Source organism: Xyrauchen texanus, chromosome 26 (genome assembly GCF_025860055.1).
Source record: "Xyrauchen texanus isolate HMW12.3.18 chromosome 26, RBS_HiC_50CHRs, whole genome shotgun sequence".
Classification (NCBI taxonomy): domain Eukaryota; kingdom Metazoa; phylum Chordata; class Actinopteri; order Cypriniformes; family Catostomidae; genus Xyrauchen; species Xyrauchen texanus.
In genome coordinates, this window is record NC_068301.1 from 35,340,850 (window position 1) to 35,361,879 (window position 21,030).

General features: G+C 37.5%; 2 protein-coding genes across 3 annotated transcripts; both read right to left on the reverse strand.

The window, feature by feature from the left end:
• Nucleotides 1-554: 554 nt before the first annotated feature.
• On the reverse strand, nt 555-13,432 carry LOC127619969 (syntaxin-12-like). Of its 2 annotated transcripts, none has more exons than XM_052093014.1 (10): nt 13,386-13,432; nt 11,117-11,309; nt 10,641-10,710; nt 10,469-10,568; nt 9,824-9,961; nt 8,003-8,046; nt 7,794-7,899; nt 5,871-5,943; nt 5,456-5,538; nt 555-1,574 (listed from the first exon to the last, which is right to left on the reverse strand). In XM_052093014.1, the coding sequence occupies exons 2-10, from the start codon at nt 11,208-11,210 to the stop codon at nt 1,482-1,484; spliced, it is 801 nt and encodes a 266-aa protein (XP_051948974.1). In that variant the 5' UTR covers nt 11,211-11,309; nt 13,386-13,432; the 3' UTR covers nt 555-1,481. The 2 variants fall into 2 exon arrangements, with proteins under 2 accessions (XP_051948974.1, XP_051948973.1); XM_052093013.1 differs by having other exon boundaries at nt 13,284-13,422.
• A 2,303-nt stretch (nt 13,433-15,735) lies between these two features.
• On the reverse strand, nt 15,736-19,327 carry trnau1apa (tRNA selenocysteine 1 associated protein 1a). Its single transcript, XM_052093012.1, has 9 exons — nt 19,201-19,327; nt 18,963-19,060; nt 18,499-18,598; nt 18,321-18,373; nt 16,870-17,001; nt 16,666-16,785; nt 16,246-16,423; nt 16,100-16,133; nt 15,736-15,938 (listed from the first exon to the last, which is right to left on the reverse strand). The coding sequence occupies exons 1-9, from the start codon at nt 19,222-19,224 to the stop codon at nt 15,760-15,762; spliced, it is 918 nt and encodes a 305-aa protein (XP_051948972.1). The 5' UTR covers nt 19,225-19,327; the 3' UTR covers nt 15,736-15,759.
• Between the last annotated feature and the right edge of the window lie 1,703 nt (nt 19,328-21,030).

The window sequence follows — 21,030 nt, forward strand, 5'->3', positions numbered from 1 at the left end:
CTTATCGCACTCTTGTTCATGTGATATTGCTTAAATACTTAAACACACACAGATTAGTCAAAACATTATGACCACTCACAGGTGAAGCAAATAATGTTGATCATCTCCTAACAAGGCCACACAAGTCTTTAGAATTTTCTCAGAATGGAGAAAAAAAAAAAAACATCCAGTGAGGGGCAGTGATGTGAACAGAAATGTCTTGTTGATGAGAGGGGTCAACAGAGAATGGGCAGACTGGTTCGAACTGACAAAGTATACAGTAAATCAGATAATCACTCTGTGCAATTGTGGTGAGAAGTATAGCATCTTAGAATGCCATTCCAAGATGCGGTTGGTGCAGATTTTGGCAGCACAAGGGGGTCGGTGTATATACAATATATAAATAGAAACCAGAAAGAGCTGATTGCTGAATTCAGTTATGCCTAAACAACCTGAACTAAGGGAGAAAACACACAAGGTTCTAAAACCAATGCTCCAATATTCTGATTGATCTCATTAAGTGCTTCTTTCACCGCTGCTAAAGAGAGAATCCAGTATATGCAGAAATAGTTGACAAGTTTTTTTTACTCATGTACTCAATAGAAGTCATATAAATTAATAAAAAAAGAAGACAATAGTTTTTGCATGTTTTAAAAGTACAGGTGCCATTTTTTTTACATCATTTTAATGCATTGTGCAGACTTTTCATGTTGTAATATACAAATGTGTTTCAGTCATATTGATTACAAGTTCTTATACAACACATTTACAGCAATATGATCACCATATAATAGACCTATATAATAAACATTGGAGTTAACAACAAGTAAGGGATAAGCAAACAGTAATGAATCTGTTTAGAGATGTTTAAAATTGAGCTTGTGCATTAGGTATCATTGCTGCTTCATATTTGAAATGTTACCACTGCTCTGCTGTTATATGGAATCAACAACAAATGTTGTCAAGTTGAAAATGTGCAACTGATTTTGCAGCTCATCTAAGCATTTTATCTTTAACTTATTGGAGTGTGGCAAAATTGAAAACTTTACAGGAGTTGAAATATACAGTTCACAAGACATCTCCCCAAAGCCCAAATTATATTACAATAAGTTCCACCCATCAAAGTGCCATTTTTACACCTTATGTCAGTACAATGAACTTATCAAACTGAAATAACCTGTTTTTACTTAGAAATGTAGTGTTAATGCCACAAATACACCACAAGAATCAAAATCAAATCTGAGATTACTTAATTATATTTCCCGTCCCATTCACAAGCTCATCCTCTTTCATTCTGAATTAAAGGTCATAGGGGGCAGGACTGAGGAACATTACATTCTGTTTAGCCACATCATATAGCATCTACCCCTGCAAACTTACACTGACGGATCTACAGGTGCTGCGAGAGCATCTGATCTTCCTCCCCAAGTGGATGGCACTGGGTTTGTAAGCGAGAAAATAAATTAAATAAAGTGAAAGAAGGGCGTTTTGAGGAAGGTTCTTCACTTGGAGGCTTGCCAGATGATGATGCTGATGACGACAAGCAATACGGAGAGGCCCAGTGCCAGGATGCACATCTTCTTACGGGACTTTTGCTGCAGTAGAGTGAAGGGCACAGAATATTGAGCATTATAAAACAGTCATATGATTGCCAAAAATATTTTTGTATCTGCCATCTTCCTACACATTATTCAGTGGATCTATGGAATACTTAATTCTGATCAGCCAATCAATGCATTTTGTGGTCAAATACTTCTGTATTATTGAACACTGACCCAGTCGACCAATTTCCTACATTTATGTCTCTCTTATCAATCCAAGGTCTCTTCTCACATAAAATACGCACGCGCACATAAAAATACGAATGTGTCATATACAGATGCAAGGGAATGTATGGCAGATGAGGAAGGGTATGTTGGATAAATATAAATAGACTAAGCTGTGTATTGCACATAATTATTGCTCAATGGGACAGTTTAAACTGTTCATGAGATGGATAGCCTGAGGGAAAAAGCTGTTCCTGTGCCTGATGGGTCTGATGCTCAGAGCTCTATAGCACTGGCCTGAAGGCAACAGTTCAAAAAGGTAGTCGGCAGGGTGAGTGGGGTCCAGAGTGATTTTTCCTGGCCTTTTCTTCACTCTGGAAGTGTATAGTTCTTCAAGGAAGGTCAGGGGGCAACCAATAATCCGCTCAGCAGTCCGTTTGTGGTCTTCTCATATTGTAGATGAAACAAACCATACCGTTACTGAAGTGCAGAGGACAGACTCAATGACTGCGGAGTAGAACTGGATTAGCAGCGCCTGGGGCAGGTTGCACTTCCTCAACTGGTGAAGGAAGTACAACCTCTGCAGGGCATTTTTCAAGTGGAGTCAATAGTCTTTACTACAGGTTTAGCAGATTTTAGTTTCTGCCTGTAGTTTGGAAGAAGATAAACCATACAGTGATCAGACAGTCCCAAAACTGCTCTAGGGGCAGAGCGATATGCATCCTTTAATGTTGTGTAGCAGTGATCCAGTATACAGGTGAAACTCGAAAAATTAGAATATCGTGCAAAAGTTCATTAATTTCAGTAATTCAACTTAAAAGGTGAAACTAATATATTATATAGACTCATTACAAGCAAAGTAAGATATTTCAAGCCTTTATTTGATATAATTTTGATGATTATGGCTTACAGCTTATGAAAACCCCAAATTCAGAATCTCAGAAAATTAGAATATTGTGAAAAGGTTCAGTATTGTAGGCTCAAAGTGTCACACTCTAATCAGCTAAACACCTGCAAAGGGTTCCTGAGCCTTTAAATGGTCTCTCAGTCTGGTTCAGTTGAATTCACAATCATGGGGAAGACTGCTGACCTGACAGTTGTGCAGAAAACCATCATTGACACCCTCCACAAGGAGGGAAAGCCTCAAAAGGTAATTGCAAAAGAAGTTGGATGTTCTCAAAGTGCTGTATCAAAGCACATTAATAGAAAGTTAAATGGAAGGGAAAAGTGTGGAAGAAAAAGGTGCACAAGCAGCAGGGATGACCGTAGCCTGGAGAGGATTGTCAGGAAAAGGCCATTCAAATGTGTGGGGAGCTTCACAAGGAGTGGACTGAGGCTGGAGTTACTGCATCAAGAGCCACCACACACAGACGGGTCCTGGACATGGGCTTCAAATGTCAAACGCCTGACCTGGGCTAAAGAAAAAAGAACTGGTCTGTTGCTCAGTGGTCCAAAGTCCTCTTTTCTGATGAGAGCAAATTTTGCATCTCATTTGGAAACCAAGGTCCCAGAGTCTGGAGGAAGAATGGAGAGGCACACAATCCAAGATGCTTGAAGTCCAGTGTGAAGTTTCCACAGTCTGTGTTGGTTTGGGGAGCCATGTCATCGGCTGGTGTTGGTCCACTGTGCTTTATTAAGTCCAGAGTCAACGCAGCCGTCTACCGGGACATTTTAGAGCACTTCATGCTTCCTTCAGCAGACAAGCTTTATGGAGATGCTGACTTCATTTTCCAGCAGGACTTGGCACCTGCCCACACTGCCAAAAGTACCAAAACCTGGTTCAATGACCATGGTATTACTGTGCTTGATTGGCCAGCAAACTCGCCTGACCTGAACCCCATAGAGAATCTATGGGGCATTGCCAAGAGAAAGATGAGAGACATGAGACCAAACAATGCAGAAGAGCTGAAGGCCGCTATTGAAGCATCTTGGTCTTCCATAACACCTCAGCAGTGCCACAGGCTGATAGCATCCATGCCACGCCGCATTGAGGCAGTAATTAATGCAAAAGGGGCCCAAACCAAGTACTGAGTACATATGCATGATTATACTTTTCAGAGGGCCGACATTTCTGTATTTAAAATCCTTTTTTTTATTGATTTCATGTAATATTCTAATTTTCTGAGATTCTGAATTTGGGGTTTTCATAAGCTGTAAGCCATAATCATCAAAATTATATCAAATAAAGGCTTGAAATATCTTACTTTGCTTGTAATGAGTCTATATAATATATTAGTTTCACCTTTTAAGTTGAATTACTGAAATTAATGAACTTTTGCACGATATTCAAATTTTTCGAGTTTCACCTGTATTTCTGTCTCTGGATCATATGCAGTCTATATATTGGCAGTTCATAGGTGAGGTTGGCTTTGTAAAAATAATAATAAGTGAGTCTGGGTATTGTTATTCCATGTCTGGGACCAGATAATAACTGGATGACTGTACATTTCTTGCATGAACAGCCCTTTTCAGGTCATGCCACATCTCAATAGGGTTAAGATCTGGACTCTGACTTGGCCATTCCGAGACACAAATGTTCTTCCTCTTTAGCCATTCTGTTGTTGATTTGCTTGTGTGTTTTGGGTTATTGTGTTGTTGCATTACCCAAACTCTTTTAAGTTTCAGATGACATGCCACTACCCAGACATTCTCCTGTACAATCTCTTACTACAATTTTGAATTTATCGTTCCCTCTGTGATTCCAAGCTGTCCAGGCCCTGATGCAGCAAAGCAGTCCCAAGCATGATGCTTCCTCCACCATGCTTCACAGTTGGGACAAGGTTTTGGTGTTGCAGAGCACCTTTTCCTCCAAATATAGTGTTCTTGTTTTCTGCCAAAAAGCTAAATTTTTGCAGGGCACCCACTCCCAGGCAAACTAGCAACAGTGCTGAATTTCCTCCATTTATCATACTGTGGATTGTTGCACATCCAGGTCTTTAGAAATTGTTTTGTAGCCTTTTCCAGCTTCATGCATTTCTACAATTCTTATTCAAAGATCCTCTGTCATGTGTTTTGGTTGGGACATGGTTCACATGCTTCTTTAGAAGTTCAGACTCAGTACCAAGACTGTACTGTTTTTATAAGGCAAGGCACACCTACAACCTCAGCTCATTGACTGAAACACCTGCCTCCAATTAGCTTTATGGCAGTCATTAGCCTAGAAGTTCACATCCTTTTTTTAACCCTAGACTGACAATGTAAATGTGAAAAACAAGTCAGATTATTTGTTTGTCATTACTTAAAACAGATTGTGTTTATCTAATATTAGGATGAGCAGACCACATTTTAGGAATAATAAATGCAAAAATGCATTACTTTAATACAAGTATTTACTTTAAATACTTGTATTAATATATTGTTTTATTTGTGCAGTCATATCATTTCTTACCATTCAATGAATGAAGCTGGTCATCATGAAAAGCCATTTCTATGAGGTACTATATTACAGTACCTCATAGAAAGTACTAGACATGTGACACATGCAGTACTAGACATGTGACACAATCAGTGCAAAAGGGACTGAAACTGATCTGGCACAGTCGTGGTAGTTTCAATCATGATCCGATTATGATATCCTGATTCATTGCGACATAATGGATCATTACATATTTTGCGATACCAGCACTCTAGGCTTTGAAACAATTAATTGCTGCTTTGACCTCCTAATGTACATGCTCTAGTGTGTGTGTGTGTAATGCTGAAGCTCTCACCTGATACTGAGCTGCTCTCTGGAGCTGCTCTGCTCCTCTCTCCACATGCACCTCTGCACTCTCCACATTAGCCTCTATGCTGTCTGTAATCACATAAATTACATCAGTAACAGAGGTTCATTCCTCATGCTAAAAGGACAATTTAGACACGTTTACAAATCAAATAACACACATCGTTTACAAGCTTCCTTTTTGTATATTTAAACCCTTTGGTGCAATTGCACTTCAACTGTCAAGGCATTACTTGTTTTAAAATATTAGCTTAGTTAAGTTAAAGTTAAAGCACATCACAGATGCCGTTAAAAGAACTTCAGTTGTTTTGAACCTGGAAAATGTATTGGAAATTACAGTGGTGTGGAAATCCCAAACAGTTATATTTCTATATACTGTTAGTTTATAATCAGACTGTACTTACCAATCATTTCACCCTGATCGTGGATCATCACAGCAAGATCCTTGAAAATCAGATTCACATCCAAAATGTCTGACTGCAACCACAAACCGCAGAAAGATTTAGCAAAAGCACTCATGACTGCACAAAAACATTTAAAAACTGCACTAAATGTAACAGCTAGTAACCACAATCAGAACAGTGTTTTTTACAATCCTACAAGTGGTGAAATACAAAACATATTTAACTGCCTTTCAGGACTTCCAGTAAGGAGTTAGTTTGCATATACAGTGGGAAAAAAAAAGTATGTGAACCCTTTGGAATTAGCTGATTTCATTAAAGTCACAAGTATAGACAAAGCACAATGTGCTTAATCTAACAACACACAAACAATTATAATCTTACATGTCTATATTGAACATATCCCATTAAACAGTAACCGTGCTGTGGAAAGTAAGTGAATCCCTACGCTAAAGACAACAAAAAAAAGCTAATTAAGAGTCAGGAGTTGGCAAATCTGGCATTCAATTAATTAAAAGAGATTGGAGGTGTGGGTTAGAGCTACTTTGAGGGTTTAAAAGCACTCAAATATTGTAAATGTGCTATTCACTGCTAACATGGATCATGCCTCCGAAGAAATATATCTCAGGATACCTATGATCAAGAATTGTTTCTTTGCATAAAGTTTTGAAAATGTTAAAGTTATCTGGAACAGCTTGAATATTCATCTGTCCACAATTAGACAAATTTTCTATAAATGGAGAAGATTTAGTACTGTGGTTACTCTCCCTAGAAGTGGCCGTCCAGCCAAGATGACTCAAAATGGCACACTGCAGAATACTCAATCAGGTTAAAAGAAGCATACAGTGACAGCTAAAGACTTGAAGGAATCATTGGAACTGGTTAACATCTCGGTTCACGAGTCTACTATACAGAAAACATTAAACATGCATGGTGTTGATGGCAGGATACCATAAAAGAAGCTGCTGCTTTCCAACAAAAACATTGCTGCCTGCCTGAAATTTGCCAAAGACCACATTGACACTCCACAATGCTGCTGGGAAAATGGTTTGTGGACTGATGAAACTAAGGTTGAAGTGTTTGGGAAGAACATGCAGAACTACGTATGGCGTATAAAGGGTACTGCATACCAACATGAAAACATCATCCCAACCGTGAAGTTCAGTGGAGGGAGCATCATGATTTGGGGCTGCTTTGGGGCCTGGACAACTTGCCATCACTGAAGGGGAAAATAAATTCCCAATATTATCAAGATATCCTACAGGATAATGTCAGGGTTGCTGTGTGCCAGCTGAAGCTCTGTAGAAGTTGGGTGATGATGCAGCAGGACAATGACCATAAACATTGAAGTAAATCCACTACAGAATTACTTCAAATAAAGAAAATCCATCTTTTGAATTGGCCCAGTCGGAGCTCAGACCTTAACCCAATAGAGATGCTGTGGAATGACCTCAAGAGAGACATTCACACCAGACATCTTAAGTATATGGCTGAGTTGAAACAGTTCTTTAAGGAAGAATGGTCCAAATTTCCTTCTAAACGTTGAGCAGGTCTAATCCGCTGCTACCGGAAACACTTAGTTAAAGTTGTTGCTGTCAAAGGAGGATTGGCCAGTTCTTAAATCCACTTATTTTTACAATAGCACGGTGAATGTCTGATGGGATGTGTTCAATAAAGATATGAAAGATTATAGTTGTTTGTGTGTTGTTAGCTTAAGCACGTTGAGATCACATTTAATAAACAAAAACAGCTAATTCCAAAGGGTTGACATACTTCTTTTTGCCACTGTATGTGACGCATTCATTTTAACCTCAAACAAAGCAGTTATGAAACACAAATTAGACAAAAATATATATATTTTTTTGAAAGAATGGACAGTTAATTTGTGTGTGGGCATGTGCAACAGGAAGTGTAGTGGAATCAAACCTCAAGTTGTTGAATGGCAGTTTCTCTTTCTTTAATGAGCTCCAGATCTTCTTCTGTTATGGCCATATCTTCTGTCTGTGTGGTCATCTTCCCCCAATCATCATAACTGAAAAACACACACAAATCTGTTTACCCTGTGCTCAATTATGATCTCGCAGCACTGAATGAATTCAAACTCTTAAAAATATGAAATCTAAAACTTTACTCACTTATCAAGGGACACCAGCTGCTCATCATGACCTCCATCTTCAGCCTGCAGTAAATCACAAATCAAAATCCACTACACAAGGATTCTTAACATTAAATTCAATACAGGTGCACATTTTTACACAACGTTTCCGTAACGCCACACATTCCCAAGGGAAACAGTATAGTGGGATTTGGTGGGAAATAAAGTAGGGTTTATATTAGTGATCAGTATTTGATTTGACTGTGGATATAAAACTATGATTTTAGTGATTAACCCTTTAAGTTCAGGCCCACGAGAAAGAAAATAATTGTCAAAATATAATTATACAGACTCATTGAGTCAAATGGCGCCCATTCTGCAAAATCTTATTACTAAAATCATGTCTGCATGCTATGCAAACTTTTAGTGAATGTTGTGTTTGCATGCGTTATTAGTTATGTACTCATTAAAACAGTTTAACTCCTAAAGACATGAATTGTAATTTTGATAACTATTGATTTTAAACGATGCAGCATCCAAGCCGCTAGGTGTCAGTGTTAAGTCAAAGATGACACAACATTACTGAATGCACCTTTAAAGTTTCCTGATATTTTTAGATGCCTAACATGTTCTGATGCATGTGTTTTTAAGACTCGTTTTCTTAAAAAAAAAAGTTCTCTTTTCATGCTGATTTCGGTAAACATCTGTGTTTTGCATTAACCATATCTTCAGATCTTAACTAGTTGTAACTACTGCTGTGAGCATTTAACTAGAACATACTGAAAGTGTCTCAGAGAACTTATACATGGTTGATTCTCAAAGAAAAGAGAAGTGAAGCTTAGGTATAAATGTATCTTTACATCCTGTGTGTGTGTGTGTGGAGAACAACTGCAGAAGATTGATTAACAAATATTAATTATCCGATACATCGCAATCTTTATTTGAACGATCTCGATTCAAAAATCTTAAGATCGATCTTTTACTCTATGCACAACCCTCTAACTCAATGATGGGAAATCACTCGCATTAGCAACCAAATTTCACACTATGTGACTAAAAATGTCTGTGATTTGACACTGGCTGATAAATGTTCAGATTTCACTCTCCAGTGATTGAGTAGTATAGAAGTTCACTGTGTGTTCAAGAGTAAAAGTTTGGTTTGACTAGTTTTTTTGTAAAGTGTCTATTGACGAGATCATGCGATCCATATGTCATTAAATAATGCCTCTTTTAATATCCTTTCTGTTCTTTAGTAAACTGAACAACTGCATTGAAAAACAAAACCAAATAATCATTTAATTCTAATCACGCATAGCATGGATGAAGTATGTGCTCATTTACTGATGCTCTTTACAGAAAAGCCAGTTTTCTTAAAGAGACAGTACTGGTATTTATCACTTGTTCAACAAATCAATGAAAAATTAGGGATGCATATGACATTTTTAGCTGATACCGATATTATTGACCTTATTTTGTCATCAGATCACCGTTTAGGAATTATGCTTTAAAAATTTAGTGCCAACCCTTCAACATATAGTGGTTATTCATATTTCTGGATTGTGCATTTAAATTCACAGAGATTTTACAAAGTGTATAATCCATCGGTTTTTCATGCTATTTACCGATATGCCGAAGATTTTAATTTGGTCAGTAATTGGAAAATGTTGGCAGCTGATGCATCCCTAATGAAAATACTTGTAAATAGTTCAAATTATGCATGCAAGCATTAAACATGTAACAAAAGAATCAACATTTAATCGAAATCATAATTGAATTGAAAGCTTGTGAATCGGAATCAATCCCCATTTACCCCCTAATAGTGTAATAAGTTATTGACAAGGGATCCATAAGTGTATCTTACCGAGAGGCGAGACCCTGCTCGAGCTCTGGCCACAGACTCTTTCTCTTTCTCTGCGGCTCGACGCTGCACCGCCTGGAAGTTGTTGAGAGCAGCGGAGAAATCGTTCATCAGCCGGTCCTTCTGGATCTTCTGCTGTCTCTATGCAGAAAAGAAAATCAAAGATTTAGACAAGACAGTTGTGACAGTACAATTTGTAAAACTAGTATAAAACTATTTTCTCATTTCTCGATTTCAGTTCCTCATCCTCAACAAATTTCTTGGAGGGTTACAAAGCGAGACCAGAGGACTGGCCATTCTGCAAATATGGACAAAGATATTCAGAAGTTCTTATATACGCTTGTGCACACACGCTGAATAGTTCACCCAAAAATTATAATTCTCTCATCATCATGTCAAATTATATCAAATAAGGACTTGAATTTTGTTCTTTTTCTCACTTAAAACCAGTCGTATCGCTTCAGATAACATGGATTAAACCATTGAATGTACACCTCGTGCATTCTTCAAAATATCCTTGTTTGTGTTCCGCAGCAAAAAGAATGACATACTAGTTTGAGATGGCATAAGGGTGAGTAAATGTGGAGAGAATTATCATTTTTGGGTGAAATATTCTGTTAACGTGCTGAGCTTGCACAAAAAACGCACCTGTTCAGACAGGGCGACGGGTAGAGAGAGTGAGCCGAGGTCTTTCAGGTGTTTGTTGGTCTCCTTGGCCAGCTGATTTGTGTAGTGTTGCACCTGCTGACTGTAAACAAATCACATTATTTATAATACAAGAGCAAACACTGGAAATAAATGAAGAGCAAAACACACTCACAGTCTTTCCCGCAGGTCATTGGTGTCTTGTTTTGTTCCAAGTTGGTTTACCATGCTCTTGATTTGAGCCGCTAAGGAAGAAAATGCTAATGAATTTCCATCATTGTAATACAGTAAAGAAAATCATCCTGTCTGGACACAGTGGTCTTTTTTTAATAACATTAGCGTAAATAAAATGTAATAAAAAAATTCAACCATGATGTATTAATATTTTACAGTATAAACAATATCTGTTTGTCGATAGAATGTTTTCTAGACACAGGTTTTCCGGTAGCGTTCATGCCCATAGCACAACATGCACAACGCATTACACACCTATGTTAAACCTTTAGAGTTTGGGTATGAGCTATCATAACAGTTATGCTTGCCTTTAGTGCCTTATCAATAAGCACTAATAATTAATGGCAGCTGACTAGCACTTTCAGATTCCTTTAACAGAACTAAAGAGCACCAATCCACTGATGTGCAGAAACTCACTGTTCTGTGTGATCTTTTGAATGTTGGAGCTGCACGTTTGGATGAGACTGCCGAAGTCCTTTGGTGGGACGCGCTCTGTTCTTCCGTACGACATGACTGCTGGATACTACGCTGGCCCTGGACGGGTACCTCTCTCTCTCTGGAAAATGGCCGGGGAAAACTTGAGAAGGAAGTGTGTCAGTGCCAGAAAATGCTGAGGACAGAGAAACATTTGGTCAGAATACATATTATGCAGCTGAGTTTATGCTGCCAATACTAACAGAATAAAATGTCAAGGCTCCAAGTGCCGTTTTTTTCTTTTCAGCTGCCGTGTATCTATGACACAAGTACTCAGAGCAGTATAAATGTCACCTTTCAGCATGCATAGTGAGGATTAGATAACCAGATAAAATGACATGACCTTAAACAACACAAATCACATTGCTGATCTACAGTTGAAGTCAGAAGTTTACATACACCATAGCCAAATACATTTATACTCAGTTTTTCACAATTCCTGACAATTAATCATAGAAAACATTCCTTGTCTTAAGTCAATAAGGATCACTACTTTATTTTAAGGGGGGAAATGTTAAGGGGGAAGGGTTTCATATTATATAATTTGATTCCACATTTTATGTTATGTTTATTTAATTTGTTGAATGGAATCAATAAAAATTGTTAATAATAATAAAAAAGATATTTGTCCCAATGTGCACTTGTAAACTGTAGTCTGGCTTTTTTATGATGGTTTTGGAGCAGTGGCTTCATCCTTGCTCAGCAGCCTTTCAGGTTATGTCGATATAGGACTCGTTGTACTGTGGATATAGATTTGTCTACAAGGTCCTTTGCTGTTCTGGGATTGATTTGCACTTTTCGCACCAAACAACATTCATCTCTAGGATACAGAATGCATCTCCTTCATGAGTGGTATGATGGCTGCATGGTCCCATGGTGTTTATTCTTGCATACTATTGTTTGTACAGATGAACATGGCGGTTGGAAATTGATCCCAATGATGAACCAGACATGCGGAGGTCTTGGCTGATTTCTTTTGATTTTCCATATGATGTCAAGCAAAGAGGCACTGAGTTTGAAGGTTGGCCTTAAAATACATCCACAGGTACACCTCCAATTCAGTGCACCTCCTATCAGAAGCTAATTGGCTAATTGTCTAATGGTTTGACATAATTTTCTGGAATTTTACAAGCTGCTTAAAGGCACAGTTAACTTAATGTATGTGAACTTCTTACCCTCTGCAATTGTGCTATAGTCAATTAAAAGTGAAACAGTCTGTAAACAATTGTTGGAAAAAAGTACTCATGTCATGCACAACGTAGATGTCCTAAACAATATGCCAAAACCAGAGTTTGCTAATATGAAATCTGTGGAGTGGTGAAAAAAAATTAGTTTTAATGGCTTTAACGTAAGTGTATGAAAACTGACTTCAACTGTATGTATGAGTTTGCACTTTATAGTTACAGCCTAGATCTGAATATGAATCCATTATCCATTCTTTAGTTATGGCAAGCTAACAGTTGGTGACTAATATAAGAAATCATATAAATAATACCCTTACACATCTATTAAACACAGAAACATCATACTGACTGACTGTTTGTGTTACCATTCAATCAAACATACACTTTAACAGCCATCAAATTTGGTTTCGTTTTACTTATAACGACAGTGAATCTAAAACACTAGTGTGGATATATTTAGCTGGTTAAAATTATTTACGTAAGGTTAAACACTTAAATAAGACCATGTCCATGTATCATGTGAATGCCCAAGTTAGATGGAGATTTTAGTAATAATTAACAGTCAGTTCGGTTAATTGTAAAAGTTCGGTTAATTCCACTGGTATGTAAAGGCACTGTTTTATGTTTTGTTTCCACGCGAACACAGAACAGTAAAAAAGAAGAAGTAAATAACTGTCAAGTCAATCATAACTGATCTCAGATCTGTGACCGCTAAGCTCGTGAACTTCATAATTATACTCAATTACAAAACTAACAAACCACTGCAAAGTGCTGTTACATGCGAAAAGGATTATAAATAGAAGGCGAAGGCCACAATTAAAACTTAACCCTGTTAAAGCGCAAAACAGCAACATTCGTAAACATCATTAGCATACGATAAACTGACAATATTATTATATCTTCAGATTAAAACGTGCATATCTAACCTCGTCTGAGATCTAGAGATGATTTGATGTCTGTTCCGAGGACACAATCCTTCAGTCAGTGTTTCTGTTGTTCAGTTTTGAAAATAAATACAATGATCTTACTTGAGCTCAGGGCACGGGACTTCTTCTTCTTCTTTTGTTGTTTTGATTGGCGGTAGGCAAACCAGCTTGCAGATGCATTACCGTCACCTACCGGACTGAAGTGTGGAACAGTAGATTAGCAGGAAAAGAAAGAGAGAGAGAAAAGGCCTAAATTCTTTCTATTAGACCTGTTTCCTTCAGATACTCAATTAGGTGACTGTATATTCCTCATGATGCATCTCCCAGGAGGTTTCCTATAATGTAATTTAGCTTAATCTAATACTGATATTATTTGATAGTTCTAATGATAGTTATTTCCTTTCCTCCTCATATCCCCTACTTCCCAGCAGCACATGCTGAACAGATTCAGGGTGACCACAGTGTGCACATCTACCAGTTGGGAGTTTACCTATTTTATGAAGTGTCTGATTAAGTCAAGTATGGCCAATCCTGAGATGGGAAATGACTGCCTCTTCCTTTCGGTTCCTGCCCAGCCTCCTTCCCAAACCAACATGATTCTGGATATTATAGAGATGTCTGCCTCTATCGTTTATGTCCTTTACTTTATCAATGTGGTGCTTGCAGGTCACCTTTTCTTCTAACAATACCCCGAGAAATCTGATCACATTGACCTGTTCAAGTATACTGCCTTATGGCATCTAGAAAAACATATCACTTGCGTCTTTGCTATAGATAACTTAAAAGCCCATTTATTTGCCCACTGTTCCACCACTTCAATTGCAGCCTGCATTTTCTTCTCTATATATTTTAGATTCCGCCCCCTTATCCATAAAGCCTCATTATCTGCATACAGCGATTTCCCCCTTTATACTTGCTCAAAAATATAGTTAATCGTGATGTTAAATACTGCAAACACTGTCCTGTGGGGTTCAATTCCCTACTTTATATACTTTTGAGTATTCTGTACCTACCCTAACCTCTATTGTCCAGCCAAATTGGAAATCCAGCACCCAGTTATATAACCTGCTGCCCACACCTAACATACTTTTAATTTGATTAGCAGTCCTTCCTTCCACAACATATCGTATGCTTTTTCTACATCGAAAAAGACTATCACTATTTCCTTATTTGTTTGGGCTTTCCTAATTTCGGACTCTAGGCTTAGGATAGGGTCCATTGTATTTCTACCTTTGCGAAAAGGCCCAAAAGGGTTTTCAAGGGGGGGATCAGATTGCGCAGCCTTAAAGCCCAGGGCACCCACGGGTAGTCAAGGGCCCCTGGGCACTGAACTGTGAATTTTCACTAATGTTTCAATAAAAAACATTTTTTATTGAATTAATTCCCATTTGACATAAAGTATCTTCTCAAAGGAAATGTTCACATTTGTCCTTACTCTGTGCTTGAAAGGTTTCCGAATTGGCTTTGTCTAATTTCCATATTGATATTTTTATCTCCTCTTTTTGTTGTACTTCTATTCCAAACTTGATTCTTATAGGATAATGATCGCTGCCCATTGGCGACTTACTAAACACCTCCAATGTTGTAACACCCGCAAGTCCATTTGATACCAATGTTAGATCGACTGCGCTTTCTGTATTTTGAACACTGTTACACCTTGTACCTCTCCCATCATTCATACACACTAATCCCTTGTCTTCTATAAATTCCTCTAGGATTAATCCATTTGCATCCATTCTCTTATGCCCCCAGTCTCCACACCATATCACTTTACCCCGTATTTGCCCACCCACAGTAATCAATGTATCGAGGCACATTCTATTACATGGATTATAATAATTACTTATAGTTATTTAATCATTTCTGTCCCAATCTTGATTACTATTGATTTGTGGGCTTTCCTTAAATTCATCAGATTATATCTAGTACCATTTTGCACAAATGCTGCCATCCCACCACCTTTCCCAGTCGTCCTGTCATTCCCAATTGCTGTATAACCCTGTATTTTAAAATCCCACTGAGGTCTTAGTCATGCTTCATGTACATATATTATATTAGGTTTATCCTGTAAGTTTGACACCATTTTTTTTTATTCTTGACCATTGACGATGAGACTTCTTGTATTCCATTGTAGAATAATTAATACCATATTAATACCATAATGTACCATCGTCTGTGAGTTAGATAGATAGAATGATAGATAGAGCAATGGATGAATGGATAATTTAAACAGAAACTTTTTATTTCAATTTACTGATTATTTTCTGTACGCATCCCATAAAAAATAACACAAGCAAAATACTGACAAACAGAATTGCCAGAAAACAAAATCACTGAATTTATCACTTTTTTCAGCAATGTGACAAATAACCGATATACAACACTACATTAGCTGCATACTTTGAGGGGGGACTCTCAAATAACATTCAGTATCTTTAATTAATCTTCACACTCAAATAATTGGTGCTTGGCATCCTCAGTCCATCTCCTCATACTGATAAATCGGCTCTGGTAAGTAACATGTAACATTACAGGTGACCCCGTCCCATGACTCTGGAGGCTGGAAGACGCAGCCAATCAGAGCACTGTACAGTTCTTCACTCTGGTCCATAAACCTCTCATTGGCCTCTGTCACATTTATCTCACAGTCTGGGTCTGCAAGACAGAGAAACAAGATACAGGTGTTACAGTAACGTATTTTGTGCAGTTTAAGCTCATTTACAATATACAATGCAAACGTAATGAGGCCTGGCTACAATAGCTGTTCAATTCCACAGCCGCGCTTTGTGAAATCAAATATGCAAATAAAGACTTACACTCAAGGATATCATCTTCCATCTCTTCATGGCCCTATGTAAGATAAAGCATTTAAAAAATTACATTATTTCCTATTTATTGTTATTATTTGTTTACGTCTTTGAACATCACCTGCAAAACAGTGCTCTAATAAAATCTCATCTACCTGTGGGACGTCTTGAGAATAATGCATGTAGTTGTAATTGTAGTTGTAGTTCCAGTCATATGCAGTGGAATGGCTGGTGTATTGTGTGTAACCGTACTGCTTCAGATACAAGTTATGACTATTGTAGTTTTCTGCAGAGAATTGCCCATCTTGGCTCTCTGTCGACTCTTTCTGCTTCCTAGAGATTACATGGTGAATTTAATACATTATATGTCAGTATTTATGATAAAATTAATGCCATTACGGCAAACAAATCATTGTTGCGTCCTACCTTCACACATTCTGAAATTGTCAAAACAAGAAAACTAAACATTAAGTAGAAAAAAAACTGTAATATTGGACTATGTGGACACATTACTTTGCGTGTACATAAAGTACAAACGCACACACAAACAATTTACTACCGTCATCACTACTCACACTTTGTTTGTAGCCATACTGAGGCGTAGAGGTTTCTTCCCAAGCCCAGATGCACCCTGTAGGTCTGCCAGAGCTCGTCTCTGATCTCGCTCACTCTCAAAAGTCACAAACCCACAGCACCTACAACCAGCAGAGTCAACATTTACAGAGGGAAATGTACGGAAATGAAGAGCTGCACACAGGAAGCCAGATGTAACGTCTCACTTTGAGAATCCACTATTGTCCAGAATGATCTTCCCACTGGAGCAGGATGAGAAATGGTAATGAAAGAACTCATACAACATGCCATCATCCACGTCTTGAGTTAGATCCGATACGAAGAGAGAGAAAGAAGATCTGCAGGAGACAGCAGTGTGACCATGATACCAACATGTACAGTTACAGTAATAGGGATATAATGAATCACTTAATAATCTAAACTTTCTTTCTTCCAGCCATCTATCTGTAAATCTATCCAATCGGAATTTATCACATTTATAGTGCTTTATTAACTGTAATTGCATTTGGGTCATTCTGCGTCAACTCAACCAGAGGGCCTTGGCTCAAAATATGAATCATTTATTTACTGGTGAAAGATAAACAAATGATGATGAAAGCCAAGATATTAAAAATGCCATGGATGAATATTACAGAATAATCCATTATTTTGTACAGGGTGGGATAACAATGTTTGCCTATGATTTTTTAAGCAGAACTACAGGTCACAAAAATAAACTTATAAAGGAGGCAGCATCATTATTTTATTTTGTTACACTAAAGGGAAGTCTATTATAAAAAGAAGCATCTCTTGTAGCATTATATACTAATGGTTTCCCGAAAATAGGGAGGTTTCATATGAGGCTCTATGTATTTAGTGCAATACATACAGTATCTAGTTTATGGATTTCAGAAATGTACATCAGTAAAGCTCTGTAAAGCATTATTAGGGGTCCAAACACCAAAACAGGGCCACATCTAGGGTGGTGATGGGGTGAGCCCCCCGCATTACAGTTGCAGCAAATTATTGAGGCTTCATGCCATTTTTATGCCATGTTGCTCATAACAGTTCACAGTAGAGGGCGCTATTTTGCTGCTGTTGTTTTTGACAACCAACCATTTCTGCTGGTGTCGGTCTCAATAAAGCTTGTTTGTTATCTTTGGAGAGCGGGTTATAGGAAAAGGGGTGTTGCTAATCCAACGTCATCTTGGGGAAAGCGATCTAGAACGAAGCGATCTAGAATGGCTAAAAATGTTTAAAGCACCTTTAAAGGCCTTTTTACGATCCATCACCACTTTCACACTCTTAATTTCTTATGGCGATTCACATTATTTGTGCATATCACCATCTACTGGGCAGGGAGGAGAATTTATAGTAAAAAGGGACTTAAATATTTATCTGTTTTTTTACCCACACCTATCATATGGATTCTGAAGACACAGATTTAACCACTGGAGTCTTTTTCTGCTGCCTTTATTTGCTTTTTGGACTTTCAAAGTTCTGGCCACCATTCACTTGCACTGTATGAGATGACTACAGAGATTAAATATTCTTCTAAAAAAGATATAAAGTCATACACAACTGAGATGGTATGAGGGTGAGTAAATAATGACAGAATTGTAATTTTTGGTGAACTATCCCTTTAAGAAAGAAAAAACATGGTTCATGGATTTCTCACCGGCTTTCTCCGTGTTTCCCATAAGTGGCACGACTCAACTTGAACCTCTTAGGCTGTAAAATATCACAATGTACTGCCATTTAGGGTGAGATTATGTTTGTAGTGTGTAACTCATATATGTTTCTATATGAATTGATCATCCCTGTGAGTGATTATATAGTGTGTTGCGAATGATTACAGGAGTGGCACCAGGTAAAGGTTTTCCATTGACTTTGCGCAGGCATCTCTCTACTGACGTCTCGTCCATCAGCTCCACAAAACCATATCCTGCAGCTTCCCTAGAGAGACGACCATCAGCCTGACACTTTATGAAATGAGTATACACATGCAGATGAATAGATAAAGTGTTCCCAAAAGTATTTGGACACTTAAAATGGCTGAATATCATTGCATTTTGTGAGGTAAGATAAGAAATTATAAAGCAAGACATACAGGGTATGTGGATTCTTTCTTCTTGCCAAACATTAGTTCTAAGAAGTTCTGGCATCATGTATGCAGTAGACATTTCTTTGATATCTTGTTTTGATACTTACTGTGCAATGATATTCCTGCATATTTAGGTGTTGTTTCTGTACCCATATACTTTGAGAGAGAGAGAATTATGATATTAGGCCTATACAGTACAGTACAGTAATTTCTCACCCTGTTATTTTGTCTCGGATCAGTCTGACTCTCAACACTGTTTCTCCCATGAGAGCAAAAGCTCTGCAGACGAAGTCTTCATTCATGTAGGGCTCCAACTACCAATATACAAACCACAAACTTACCACCATACTTATACTGTCATGTTCTCTGACATATCCGTTGTAAAATGGATTCAAAATGGTCCTAGTACACATATGGTTATAGAAAACAATATAAATGTATCTGTAAAACTCACGTTGCCCATCCACAGACTGCTCATTTTACATTTATGTGTTTTCTGGATTCATTTGAGTTTGTTGTTGTTTTACTGAACTTATTTTATGCTGAAGGTATGTAGAATTCCAAACCGTCCCGTCTTTACTAATGCAAAAACTGCTTTAAAAGACTCAAAGCACGTGTCAGTGTTTGTAGTAAAGTCATGCTATCTAACAGCGACACCATGAGGCGACAATCAGTATTGAATCAACATTGTTTACAGTGAAATTATAAATGTATGGTTTCTATGTCCTGTATTGTTTTACTTCCTAATTGAAACGAGTAAAGCAGAAGAATTACATTTATCAGACCAATTTAAATGTAAACATGTTGGCTAAAAATAACTGCTCAATGATTTGAGATCCTTCCATTTCTCCTTGAATGTTTAAATCTGAAACCCATTAAAGGGATAGTTCACCCAAAAATAAAAATTATCTCATCATTTACTCACCCTCATGCCATCCCGCCATCCCAGATGTGTTTTTTTTCTACTGAACACAAATTCATATTTTTAGAAGAAAATCTGTAGCTATGTAGGTCCATAATATGCAAGTGAATGGTGGCCGGAATTTGAAGAAAAGAAAAAGGACATACATATTGATCTGTTTTTCACCCACACCTTCATATCGTTTTGGAAGACATGGATTTAACCACTATAGTTGTATGGATTACTTTTATGCTGCCTTTATGTGCTTTTTGGAGCTTCAAAGTTTGGGCCACCATTCACTTGCATTGTAAGGACCTACAGAGCTCAAAAATTCTTCTTAAAATCTACATTTGTGATCTGCAGAAGAAAGAAAGTCATACACATTTTTACTCTATAGGAGATAAGTTTAAAAATGGCTATTAAAGAAGGTGACTTTACTATCTTTCTTATTATGACACTATTGTAAATTGTTAACAGGAAATGTCCTAAATTGATAAATACAGGACCATGTTAAACTGCTGTATAAAAGAGTTGTAAATCATTGCTGTAAAACTTATTTGAATGTGTGAAATTACATTCAAATAAGAATGCAAATAAACCATTTGTTGAGAAATGACTAAAATTCAGATTTACAGCTAATTTCAGTAACCCGTTCAACAATTTTTAATTAAAAAATTACTTTAAAATCTCCACAAAGGCTTTTATGGCAGGTTATGTGTATTTAATAGCCATTCTTGTGGTTTGATGCAGCCTACTTCATGTAGCTCCAGTGAGTGCGTATGTGATAGTGTTAATGAATTATTAAGCTGCCTGATCATGTGTCAATATCCTCCCTGCTGAATTCAGGTGCAAAGATTATATGCAAAATACAAGCAGATAATCGAGAACACTACGAGGTAGGTTTAACGCAGTCAACTAGATGCCAGTGCATTACTGCACTTAACAGCAAGGCTACACATACTTCACAAGTCAAACTAATTAACACGGCTGTATGTCTTGTCACATAAGACACTCTCCATGTCTATGAAGTCATCATTATGCAATTATTTTTTTGTTTGAACCTCTGAAACATTCAAGTAAGCCATTTTCATTCATTGCATTTGCAGTAGAGACTGACAAAGAAAAATTGTGTTACAGTATAGGGAAATTAAAGTTATCTTAAAGGTGCACTCAGTAACATTTGTCTTTGTGTCAACTTGGACTTACACTGACACCTAGTGGCTTGGATGCAGCATCATTTAAAATCAATAGTTTTCAGTTTCAGATGTCATTGTAGAGATGTATTATTCACAGTCAGCCATGATTATTTTAATCATTGAGTGAAAGTGTCAAATAACAGGATGATTAATGAGATTAGCGAGTAGTATTCGGCTGATCATGTGA